The sequence below is a fragment of the Acanthochromis polyacanthus genome, chromosome 19, assembly GCF_021347895.1.
Source record: "Acanthochromis polyacanthus isolate Apoly-LR-REF ecotype Palm Island chromosome 19, KAUST_Apoly_ChrSc, whole genome shotgun sequence".
In the NCBI taxonomy this organism is placed as follows: domain Eukaryota; kingdom Metazoa; phylum Chordata; class Actinopteri; family Pomacentridae; genus Acanthochromis; species Acanthochromis polyacanthus.
Window position 1 is genome coordinate 13287023 of NC_067131.1, and position 13267 is coordinate 13300289.

Sequence of the window (13267 nt, forward strand, 5' to 3'; positions counted from 1 at the left end):
ACTGCACATGTTAGCACCATGTGCTAACTGTGACTAAAGAACCACATTTACCAAGACAATTATCCAGTACAAAGCCCTAAAAAACACCAAGAAACACATTAAAGACAATTTTACTGCTGGAAGCTGCAAGCCAACACCTAAAGAACAAACTAAGGCAACAGAACCAAATCCGGTTCAGTGAAGAGAAGCAGAGGAAATGTTTGACTGCAGCCATAAAGCAGGAAGACACTGAGCTGCTCAGGTGTTCCTGATAACACCAAGCAGCCACCTGGACAGCCAATAGGAACGCATCTTACTGGAAGTCCAGAAGGCTGGCTGAGTGAAGTAAATTTAGTTTAAAGTTGAAGCAGAAAGTTAACAGAGAAAGTTGAAAACCACCTTCTGATACCTTGAAATCGTTTTCACACATAGAACGCCTGAACATGTCAAACTGGCTTCACTGTAAAAACGTCATAGTATGGTGTGTTGCTCAAAAAACATTACAACCGGCTGTCTCGGGTCGCCGAGGAGCGACACACAAACAACAAACAACAACACAGCATGTGAGCAGAAAAATCACAAAGTCTGTCTTTAGTTCAGCTGAAAATATTAGTTTTTGTCTTTTTTATTGACCAAACTTTTCAGGAAGCAGATGAAGAATAATTAAAGCTCTCATGTGGAAGTCCAACTTCTTTTGGATCCTTGTGAAGAGTTTAAACTTAGAGTTTGTAAAGCTGTTGAGTTTTTAGAGTCACATGGATTGTTTTGACATTTAATAACAGAGTCCTGAAATAAAATTACAGTTGTGGATTTCTGTCATTTAGTCTGGACTTAACAAATAACAGCAGCATAAATCTCAAATGTCATTATGAGGAATCTGGATTGAGGTTTCTCACTTGATAATGATCAAAACATGAAATTGAGGTTGGTTTAAAGGAACATTCCACCTTAAATCTTTGAATGTTGACCTAAAATGTTGGTTTCAGGAAGTATTCCACCTACAAGGTCCTCACACATCCACCTTAAAGGAACATTCCAACAAAAATCCCTGGACATGCACCTAGAATGTTGTTTTAACCGAGTATTCCATCCAAAATCCTCAAAGAGACCTGAGGGGCTGGTTAAAAGGAATATTCCACCTAAAACCTCAACTAGGACAGTATGTGTAGCAGTGACAACCCAAAGAGGTCCTCTTTTGGTGGAAGTCCGAGTGGCAGCTCCCTTTCTGCTCTTACCTTACTCACTAAACTCAAGTGCCATGGAGGACTGGAGTAGATGACATTTCCTGCTGTTTCAGCTTTCTTCCACGTCTGATCACTCCCGACCCTTTTTCCGAGCTTTGACCAATCTGAGAACATGAAGTACATCATCGGCATCGGCGGAGTAACCAATGGAGGGAAAACCACCCTCACCAACCGCCTGATCAAGAACCAGCCCAACTGCTGCGTGGTCCATCAGGATGACTTCTTCAAGCACCAAGATCAGATTGAAGTTGGTGAAGATGGCTTTAAGCAGTACGATGTCATCACTGCTCTGGACATGGACGCCATGATGAGTAGAATCTGCACATGGCTGGAGAATCCGGGGAAGTTTGAGAAGTCTTATGGCGTTAATAACACCCTGGACACAGAGATCGTCCCAAAGTCCGACCACAAGGAGGAGGAGGAGACTCACATCCTCATTGTGGAGGGCTTCCTGCTTTACACCTACAGGCCTTTGACGGACATGCTAAACCAACATTACTTTATTTCCATCCCATATGAAGAATGCAAAAAGAGGAGGTGCTCTAGGAAGTCCACGGTGCCAGATCCCCCCCGGCCTGTTCGATGGCCACGTCTGGACCATGGACCTGCAACACAAGAACATCTGCTCACTGTGAAAGATTATTGAGAGCAGCTTTTTGTGATTTCTATGCAGAACACTATGATGTTTGCTGAGCTGTGCACTATTAAATGACTTATGAATATGGAATATTGCTACTGTTTATTATTGTTCTCGGTTTACTATTAAATGTATAGAGTGCTACTTCCTGTATTTTATTGTATTTTAAAATTTACATTACTGCACAGAACATTTAAATTTTTTTTACCACAGATCAAGGGTACAGATTGTTGTTGTTCACTGTGTATTGGGTAGTATCATTTTGATTTAGACTGATTAGCATACAGAACCCTGTGATGTTTATGGTATACAGCTGAGGACTAGTTGCTAAAAGTACAGAATATTATTTCTTATTTTAGGTGTGATAATTGTCAGTAAATGTTCTAAGAAGTGGAAATTAACAGGTTTGTGTATAGTGCTGTTCTTGCACAATATTTCTCACTTAATTGCCCTCAGGATACTGTCGTTGAGCTTACCAGTTTTACATAACAGGCAGATGCTGCAGCTGATGATACTGTGATTCACATAAATAAGGAAACGAGTCCATTATAATTTGAATGTTAACAGTCCAAAATGAAAAGGTCATATAGAGCTTTCCTACTGGGTTAAAGAGCCAGAAAAAAAAACTCATGAAAAATACTTTTTAAAAGCGAGAGGTCGGTTGCAGCTTTCATTTTTTTTACAACTTTTTGGTGGCCTCCCAAAATATCCGTTGTACCCCCGTGTGCCCCCCCACTAAAATGAATCTGGATCCGCCCCTGATCAGAGACATTGCTAACATATTATCACCTTCCTAAATTAATGGCTGATGTCATTTTTTTTTAACGACAGTGATTCTTTTGCCTATATCATCTCGTCATGATACTGCCCACCTCTGGTAAAATCACCTCCATCTTTAGTTGAACAGATTATGTGATTCTACTGCTGCAGTATAATTGCCTAGGTCAAGGTTTACTGTGATGTGGTTCAGTTTTCGTGTTTTGAAAAACCTGAAAAAATTACTTCGTCCATTATTTTAAGAGAGTGACGGTCTGAGACTGCCGTCTTTCGTTGTGTGGCAATGCGGGAAAACACAAGCAATTGCTGTGTCTGATTGCACACAAAGACTCAGACGCTTACGAAAACGTACCAGCAACAGCAGAAACTGGAGCTTAGTCGATGTGCCATGTTGTTCTGCAGCACTTCTATGTTCCCCTCCTGGACAGAGAATAAAAACAGAGTAGATCAGGATGTGGAACTGTAAACATGTAGTCTTATTTCAGTGCCACCACTGGTACTGATTAAAGCATTACCCCGAAACAAACAGGAAAAGTCCCTCCTTATGGGTACGAGCAGCACTGGTAGCTGCAGGTGACTTCATGTCTAGGATCCCACTTAAACTTGATCGATCAGAAGCGTTCGGCCGGTTTGTCTTGAAGATGAAAAGCAGGTTAAACTCTGCATGTTCTGGGCTACAGTGCAGATAACGGCAGCATCAATCATTTTGTGAACAGCCCATGCTTGGTTTGTTATCTGTGCTAGCAAAGCAAAAACCTGAGTGGATTTTCAACTTGTCGGGTCAGAGACGTACGACGGGGATGGCAGCAGTTAATCATTTTCTCTCCTGGCTGCTTCGCTTGGCTTTTTTGGGAAAGATGTTTAAGTTAACCCTCCTCGCTCTCTGGAATTTGTAATATATTTCCATTGTTTCTACAATGTAGCAAATTCTCCTGTTAAATTACAGTAAAAGCTGTAGTTGTCAACGTTTTCCTGTATTTTTACAGTGTGCTAATGGAATTTACTCACTCCTACTAACATTTTCCTCTTCTATATCCATATACCATAAATAACAATGTCCCTTTAATTTTTAGAATGCAGAATGAAGAAATCTGTTCAACATTTTTAAATATATGTATATTTATATATTTTTTAAAAAATTTTACACGTCAGTAACATTTGTTTCTAAGTAGCAATGTATGAGAAAGTGTACACTAATAAATATACTTTCAAAATCAAGCAAATATCTTTTCTGAACTTGCAGCATTAGTGTTGAGTTATCAATAACATTATTAGCGGTCTAAATCAAGTTGCGGCGTCAAACAGTACTTTATGAACTGCTGTGCAAACCCTTTTTTTCTTCAACTAGCTACAAAATAACTCCAGATGTTACATTATTTAATTGCCTTTATGAAAGTTGTACACTGCTGTTAGTAATCTATTACAGTAAACACCTAAACATGCATAAAAATCCCATCAATAGATCACAAAAGCATCACTTTATCTAAAACATAAATGCGGTGAGCTGCGTATTGCTCTTTGTATTTGACGCGCTTTAATGGGGCTCCCATCAAAATGCATGCTCACAGGACAGAACTGCATTTTACAGCCAAATGTAGGCTTTAAAAAAAGTGCCAGATTCAACACTTTCGTAAACACTATCTTGACATGAGGGAGCTTTTCACATCCATTCATCTCAGTTCAGACCGGGGGAACATTTGTGGGTTGATGCCAACGGTCAACCTGATGTTTACTCAATCCAATAGAGTCATTTATTAACCAGCGTGGAGCAAAATGTGATGAATTTTACTGGTTCATACTCAAACCCTCATATTGCACTTCTTCACCATGCTGAGAGGGCTGCACGCAGGACGGAGGGTAAGGTGGATTTCAACTACTTTTTCCTATATTTCTGCTTTTTTTTTTAAATGACTTTTGGAGTAACGGAGAGAAGCAGAAACGCACTAAATGCTGCCACTTGTTCTGCAGCAACTTCTGATCCTATTCTGCAGTAAGGCAGGTAGCTGTACTGACATGCCTTTATCACTTTCCAACAGGTTCTGACATGAGAGGATGATCTTTTATCTGAGTTGACTCCTCAGACTGATCAGCTGTATATTTCTCTCGCACACACGGCTGCTTCTCAGCAGACATACCTCAAAATTACAAAAGAGTGATACAAACACTTAAACAATCAGACGCCGCCTACGAGCTGAGCCGTGACACACACTTCAACATATAGGTCCACGTCTCTCGAGGGGATGTTGTGCTCACATTTGCGTCCCTCGCTACCTCGCCTCCTGTCGCTGAGGCTTCTGGGTACTGCGGCCTCTAGGACTATAGCGGTCAAGCAGCCTGAGCTTCTGTCAGCGACTCTGGCCTTCGAGGATTCCGGCGCCTTCAGGGTGAAGAGTCTGGGTGAGCTGCTCCGGGCTCTGGGCGTCTTTAGGCTCTGCTCCTTCCCAGTGCTGGTTAACAACTGTGGAAAGGTGAGATTCTAGTTTGTTTGATGATCATCACACGGAGGGGAATTAGATGAATTGTGCTCTGAATGGAGAGGAGATAATCTGGGTCACTTGTTTAACAGGAATGTTGTCCTGATGGATTGTTTTGATAGTTGGTACTGTGGTGCAACAGTGTGTCTGAATGCATGACAGAATGTTTACCTTTTCACCTCTTCTTCTCTTCTCTCTCAGCTGATGTCGGTAGCTCGTACTCTCCTCGGCAGGAGGGGGTTTTCTCTGCTGCTGCGACCCACCGTCTATGCCCAGTTTGTGGCCGGAGAGAATGAGAGTGAGATCTCTCAGTCCATGGAGAAGATGAGCTCGCTGGGCTTGAGGCCCATGCTGGCTGTTCCTATAGAGGAGGACCTGGGAGAGAGCACCGGGTACCACTCACATGTCATAAGCGGTTTTCTCAAACTTTGCCATCATGTGGATCGGTTTTAGCTACCTCTGATTTTAGCTTTTACTTGTAATGTTTGCATCCGCTGAGAACATTCTCTATACTTTAATGCTGTGAGCTGCAAACACAACAAACTACACGAGAAATCAACAAAACACACACAACTAAACAGGTAAATGTGCGAGTGTGTGACAGTTCACCAAACAAAAAGACTCTTTCGAAATCCTGACAAAACAGGAAACATCAGAAATCCTAATTTTAGGTCATTAAAAATGGCCTGGAAGTTAATTTCTGGAAAACATTGTGAATGTTGTCTGTGAATTGGAGTCCTGACACACAGCTCGACAGGTAAATGTGTACCACAACTAAACAGGTAAATGTGCGAGTGTGTGACAGTTCACCAAACAAAAAGACTTCCAAAATCCTGACAAAACAGAAAACATCCGAAATCCCAATTTGATGCTGATGAGGGAAGAAGAAAGCAGCTGAGGTGCACTTAATACCCACATTAATGTCTTTACACACCCTCCTGGGATCTTTGCATCCACCATGTATCTTCATAAGTGGTTCTGCAAGAAAGACAAGTTTAGATTTGTCTTTCTGCTCCTTTGAGAGTTTATCTGGAGACGAATAACAGAGATTCCCCGGAACATAGACTGTTAAAATATCTATGTGCTGTTTACGCCTTGGGCTTGTCTTTCTGCTAGAGGTGCAGCTCACCTCTGGCAGAAAAAAACATTCTGCACTGTGTTTTTAGCAAAAGTTCAGGTGAAGCCATGTGCCGCCAGGCTGTTCAATGCAATACAGCACAAGCTTGATTTCCTGGAAAATGTTTACGATGTGTGTCTATGAACTGGAGTCCAGTACATATTGATAGTATGTTCGTTTGTGCGATTGTGTGATTCTCCCAGATTCTATCGGTCATGCCTTAGTGGATTTATTTAGTAATAATATTATTGCAAATTTGATGATCATTTTATCCCTTTAAGAGCCAAATACAACAAAATTAGCCAAAAAAAAAAAAGCTAAAACAAACAAACATATATATATATATATATATATATATATATACACACACAACAAATAAAACTGATGTACTTTTGCAACAGTGGGTTTTACAGGGTTAAAGAGGCACCACTCTATGCAGACTTCATGTGCTGATCAGGAATGCCAATGTAAATCATTGTAGTTGTAGGTTTAAAATATTTTCATAATTTTGTGAAACTGTTGTTATTGTCACCATGCACAGTTGCAAAGACTTCCACAGTTTAGAGCACATAAGCCTGAAAGTTAAAGGACCTCATACGTACTCACAGTTTAACAACCTGCATCTCTTTTGGGCACGTGCTAAAGTGTGAAGTCCATCCCAGTGTCTTGTTTGTGTTCATCACCTACCAGGGAGAAACGATATGACGACAACATGGAGGCCATGCTGGAATGTGTGCGAATGTCCCACAGCAACGCCTGGTGCAAAGACCCGATGATGCAGCTGAAGATCACGGCGCTGCTCAGCCCGGAGCTGTGTGTAAGGACTCCACTTCACAGACAACATGCACAGTGTGAATGACGGAAATTTACTTCCAGGCCATTTTTAGTGAACCTGAAAAGATGGCACTTTGGTTAACTTTTTAAAATGATCAATACAGTTGAGCCTCTGATAATGATTTTGGGGACGCTCCAGTGACACATACCAGAGTAACTGATTCGTTTTATGAGCATTTTGGTTATGAGGGCACACATTTGTGCAAATTCCAGGTGACGGAGGTCTCAGCGTGTCAGCGTTTGGATGTTTAAGTATGTGGGAAAGAGAGATAAGAGTACACATTGTAGTGTTTGATTTGTCCACAGCTGGTCCAGGTTGTTCTAGAACCTTCTTCCTAACACCCACCCACCGCTCTTTGGATTCAAAGCTGACACTGTACATTTGCTCTCACTGCTTGTGTCTAGTGGTGTAGAATAAATAAGTACGTTTATTCAAGTACTGTACATTAGTGCAATTTTGGGGTATGGAGTATGTCCATTTTCTGCTACTTTATACACCCACCCAACTACAACTCAAAGGCTAATATTTCACTACTTTTTACTCTACTACATTTATTTGATAACCTAAATCGCTTCCTGTTACTTCAGTTTAATAACACAAAATATGATCAACAAATAAATGGCAATTTATGTTGGAAAGTTCCACCGAAACAACTTATTATTAAAATGAAGAGTAATATTCCCCAAGATGAAATTTTACAAACTACCCTGCAAAATTAAAGTGATAAATACATCAGTGATTGTAACTAAAATAATAGAATATACGTCGTTTAAGCAATTAGTCCTTTTACTTTTGGTACTTTGAGTATATTTGTATGGTATTTTTTCTTAATTTTGTGCTTTTACTGAAGTTAAAATATAAATGTAGCACTTTTACTTAATGTAAAGTATTTCTACACTTTTTACTTTCGCTGAAATACTAAATCTGAGTACTTTTTATACTTATGTCAAAGGTTAAACTCACAACCCTCATTGCACAACAACCCTATGATCTGGATCTCCTCATCAGAGCGATGGATGGAGAGGTGAGTCCACGATCCACCAACATGTACTCCTTGTGGTGTTCATGATGCTAATTGGGATTTTATATTAGTGATAAACAACGTTTTCCTGACACTGCCTCTTTCAGATGGTCACCTTTCCTGGTTTGGATGAGAAAGAAGCTGCTCACTTTCTGTGTGGCCTAAAGAGACTCAACAAAATATCAGAGGTACAGATGTGAAGGGCGACTGGGTGTTTATGCTGCATGGGAGCATCAACTTTGAGTTCACTCTAGCTAGTTTTAATCAAGGTTCAGTTGTGAATTCATCACAAAGATTGGTTGTTTCCAGGCCAGCGTGAACAAAGTCAGAGTCCTGGTGGATGCAGAGTACACCTACATGAACCCCGCCCTCTCCCTGGTCACCATGGCGATGATGAAGAAGTTTAACAAAGACAGTGCCTGGATTTGGAACACGTATCAATGCTACCTGAAGGCAATCACTCGGGTTTCTGTTTCATTTTTGCAAACATGAGAACGTTTTTAGGTGTTTGCTCTTAATGCTGCAGTTTGTTAACTCTCTTGTCGTCCTGCGGGTCAAATTGACTCGTTTTAAAGTTTGAAAATGTGGGAAAAAATATATATTTTCACAGTGAAACTTCTGATGTCCACATTTTCAACATTTTTGGGAAATTTTTGAACATTTTTTGGTGGAAAAAAAGAAATGTTAAAAATGTTTCTTAAGAACATTCACAAAAAATATTTTTTGTGAAAATAAAAGAAGTTTTACTGATGTATATGTAATCACTTTAGATATTTTTAGGAGTTTTTTTGGGAAGATTTTTACTCATTTTTTGAAAATATTCACAAGAATTTTCTTGCCAAAATGGAGGGATTTAAAAAAAAACTTTTTAGGGAAACTTAAGGAATTATTGGAAACTTCTTCCTGAAAGGGAATTTTTTTTTGCTGAATTTTTGGATTTTTTTCAGACAAGGAAAGAATATTTTCTGGTACCTGTAAATGAGGACCACAGGAGGGTTAACAGCAGACAGGATCAGACGTTCACCTCTGTGTGTTTGTCCTTCAGGAGTCCAGGTCTCTCCTGTTAGAGGCTCTACGTCTGTCCAAGAATCAAGGCTTCTGTTTGGGCATCAAGTTGGTCCGAGGAGCCTACATGGACAAAGAGAGGAAGCTTGCAGAGAAAGAAGGTCGTACAGATCCCATTCACAAGTCCTGGAATGACACCAATGACAGGTGAGTACAAATTGTTAAACAATTAGCAAAAAAACACACACACTTGGTGTCAGAAAAAATATATGTTAAAAACTGTACTGCACTGTATGTACCCCAAATTCAGCATATGCTAGTTTTTACTAATTTAATTATTTATCTATTGCAATTTAACTAAAAAATAAACATCAAAAAACTAAAAAATATCACAGATGCAGTAGTAACCAACTTAAAATACAGGCGTATGTAATGATAACTGGTTCAATTGTCACCTGAAGAATAACAGAATGAACTATGAATTTATTACAATTTGTATGAAAAATATTTGGAAAAAAATCAACATGAAAAAGTCCTTTTAGTACACAAATAGTAAAGTAAAAGGTAAAAGTTTTAGTCGTTCGAAATAGTAAAGTTAAAATGCCGTTAAAACGTGAGAAAAATCAACTGCAAAACAGAAATTATTTGTAGATCTTAATTCCATTTATTGGCCTGTTACTTTGGCCTGTGCTTTTACTCTTTGTTATTCATAATTTAACAAAACTGTGAAAATCTATAAACTGTTCAGTTATAAAATGTGCTCTGATGTAAAACTTAACCCAGTTTTGCTGTGACATAAATTCCTTTTGCACACAGTAAACATCTTTTTGAAATCACAGCTCTTCTCTGACAGTAAACTTGACTCTTGACACTTTTTAAAAAATATGTCCTTGTGTGTGTGCAGCTATAACGGCTCCCTGGATGTGATGCTGGAAGTCATATCGCAGAAACCTGATGGCTACAGGATCATAGTCGCCACTCACAACGAGGAGTCAGTGAGACGAGCTGCCAAACGGTGAGACCAATTAAAGAGAAAATGACATTTACATTTCAATGAAACAAGATAGCTATTTAAATACAAGACAAGTACTCAGAGAGCACAGTGCTCTGCCAAGGCTGTTCATTCCATCATGTGGCATTGTTAAAGAAATGCAGCATTTGTTTTAGTAGTTATTGATGATCAGAAATCATGGCAGCATAGAAAATGTCCATTCAATATAGATGTACCCACAAACAAAATGACCTTGCACTGAACACAGGCGTGTGTTATGCATGTGTACGTTATGTACGGATGCTGAATCACGTGACCTAAATATGTAGCTGGTGGCGGGAATTGATAGGACTGGGAAACACCCCCACAATTTAATCAATTGTTTCTTGTGTCATTTCCAATGGATCAGTCCCGATAAGTCCACTGTGGTGGATTTGTAGTAGAATAAAGGCAGGCAGCTGACTAGCGTTCACTTGTTGTCATAGTTACATTGACGCTGTGGCGCTATCTTAGCCTAGCCACGCTAGACAACCCACGGCAACGAATTTAATTCTGTGCCAAGGTGGGTCGAGTTACCCTCCATAAGGCTCGAGGTTGGATGCTCCTAAAACTGGCCGGACGAATCACCATGAAGTGTAGAGTCAGAAGGCGGGCGTAACTAAGTGACGACAGAGGCGCAACGATTCTGACAGAAACAACCGGAAACAACTAGCCTAGCCACGCTAGACAACCCACGGCAACGAATTCAATTCTCTGCCAGGGTCGACAACAAAAACGACAACAGTCGTTGAGCTCCATTAGCACCGACTCTGAATAATCTTTCTGTTAACATGTCTGTAATATACTTGAGCTTCACCCATTGACTGAATAAATAAGGCTTCACCGATCTACCGCATCCTCTGATTTCCGGTGCTCTAGGAGCCTATTCCTTGTGCTGATTGGTTGTATACCTACCCAATTGCTGCAGAGTTATTTGATAGACAACCTTTTAGCCCGCCTCCCTCCCTGTCGAGTGTGCCTAGACCCTTGTGTCTTCAGAGCATGGGTCTAGCGCGGCTAGGCTAGCGCTATCTCTCAATGATGCAGAAATCTTTAACAAATCTGTGGATCCAGACTATAAGTTGCATCACTGCCAAAATCTAATCAGGTGGTCCTTGTGTCATTTCTGACCTTCCCTGAAAATTTTATCCAAATCCGTTGGTCTGCTTTTGTGTAATGTTGCATACAGATGGAATAACAGACGGACAAACGTACGCCGATCTTCACATAACTCTGCGGCGTTGCTTGGTGGAGTCTGCATTGACTACTTTTCCTCTTAATAATTTCAGTACATTCTCCTGATAGTACCTGCATACTTTTACAAAACTTTAAGTGAATAATGGGACTATTTTCTCCACTACTGCACATTTTACCGTAAAATTGATATGTCATTTTAACAGCATAGTCACAGAATCTATTTGAGAAAATAAAATTAATTTGTGCAATTAACTAAAATGTTGCCTATCAGGCTGCATTGTGGGTCAGGCAGGTGTCAGTCCTAGGACAGTATGTGGAATAAAAACCACCATATCGCTGTTTCAGTTTTAATCATTTTACATTCTTTGTAATAAACTATCAATCATCAGTCCAACAATGATGTTGTAGGAGAGAAATGCCGACTAAATTGGTTCACTACGTCTTTAATTGTTGCAAATATATATCTTGCAACTTCAGCATCGGGTTGAGCAGCTGTTTTGTTGTCATTTATGATGGAAATACTGTGCATGCGATGTTCAGGATGGAAGAGTTGGGGATCGACAAAGATGGAGGCTCGGTGTGTTTCGGCCAGCTGCTGGGAATGTGTGACCACGTCTCCCTCACACTGGGTGAGCCTCATTTTTCACGTTTAGATTCTCTTAAATTACAGCTCAACATTACGCAGCAAGTAGTAGAAAAGCAGCTCTGACCAGCCAACATCTCCATTTAACCCTGTTTGACCCAAATATAGAAAAAAAAGAGCCAAAAAACCCCACACAAAAACATGTGAACCCAAATATAGAAAAAAGAGCAAAATAAATTAATTTTAAAAAGAAATAATGATAATATATTAACCCAAATATAAAAAAATAAAATAAAAAATATAAAAAATATAGAAAAAGTGAGCAAAAACTATATATACATACACACACACACACACACACATATATATATATATATATATATATATATAATAGAAAACAAAATTTGAAAAAAATAATACTGATGTATTTCTGCAACAGTGGGTTTTACAGGGTAAATGAACACGATTAAACATTTGAACGCTCAAATATCCACCTTAAGGAAAACACTACATGAACTTTAACTGCTTGCATTTTCCTGAAACTGTGATTTTAGGAAATGTTTGGTGATGTCGGTAGTGAGTACACGAAAGCAGCTAGTTGGCATCAGTCCAAAGGCAAAAATCAGACAGACGTTGGATCGATTTTGCCTTTGGGCTGATCGGTATTAATGACCGTTTGATTTCAGCTAAGGAGGGCTACACTGTGTACAAGTCAGTTCCGTACGGCTCGGTGGACGACACTCTGCCCTACTTGGTGCGTCGGGCTCAGGAGAACCGAACAGTGCTGCAGGGAATCAGGAAAGAGAGAGACCTACTGAGGCAGGAGCTGAACCGCAGAATGAGGCGGAGTCTGACGGGGGGAAGATGACAGAGTTACAATGAAACTCCTCTGAGCCACTTGACACTCATTTTAATGCTCAGGAAACAGTGGGAAAGGAAGCCATGAGGAGAACCCTGCTGAACAAGAAAGTCAAATCCATGTACGCTTTAAGCTCTAATGTAACCAACAGTGTAATGAAGAACTGTGGTAAATGTAAAACAAGCACAAAACTTGTTATACTGTTCATCTAATTTAATTTGTGGGTAAACTAATAATGTTTCAACAAGTGAGATCAATGTGTTTCGCTAAGTTTGATGCCATTTTAAATACATGCTCTATTCCTGCTGTGCAATAAAAACAATTTATTCATGTTTTATTAGAATAAACTAAATGTGTGGACTACCCGTTTTCACTTTTTTGTCTGATTGATCCTTTTACAATTTTAATGTCTTCAGTATTAATCTATAATGTGTAAAATATTTTTTTTAAAACCATTGAATGAAAAGGTGTCCAAATTTTTGACTGGTAGCGGGCATTATGGAAAATGA

At 39.6% G+C, this 13267-nt stretch overlaps 1 protein-coding gene and 1 pseudogene across 2 annotated transcripts; both read left to right on the forward strand.

Annotated features, from left to right (window-relative positions):
• Positions 1 to 1310: 1310 nt before the first annotated feature.
• On the forward strand, positions 1311 to 3049 carry LOC127531110 (nicotinamide riboside kinase 2-like; annotated as a pseudogene).
• An 819-nt stretch (positions 3050 to 3868) lies between these two features.
• Positions 3869 to 13121, forward strand: prodh2 (proline dehydrogenase 2). Of its 2 annotated transcripts, none has more exons than XM_051939566.1 (11): positions 3869 to 4494; positions 4674 to 5105; positions 5313 to 5503; positions 6919 to 7045; positions 8016 to 8087; positions 8192 to 8272; positions 8394 to 8549; positions 9130 to 9296; positions 9994 to 10104; positions 11857 to 11945; positions 12586 to 13121. In XM_051939566.1, the coding sequence occupies exons 2-11, from the start codon at positions 4878 to 4880 to the stop codon at positions 12765 to 12767; spliced, it is 1404 nt and encodes a 467-aa protein (XP_051795526.1). In that variant the 5' UTR covers positions 3869 to 4494; positions 4674 to 4877; the 3' UTR covers positions 12768 to 13121. The 2 variants fall into 2 exon arrangements, with proteins under 2 accessions (XP_051795526.1, XP_022074755.2); XM_022219063.2 differs by having other exon boundaries at positions 3901 to 4494; positions 8394 to 8537.
• Positions 13122 to 13267: the final 146 nt, after the last annotated feature.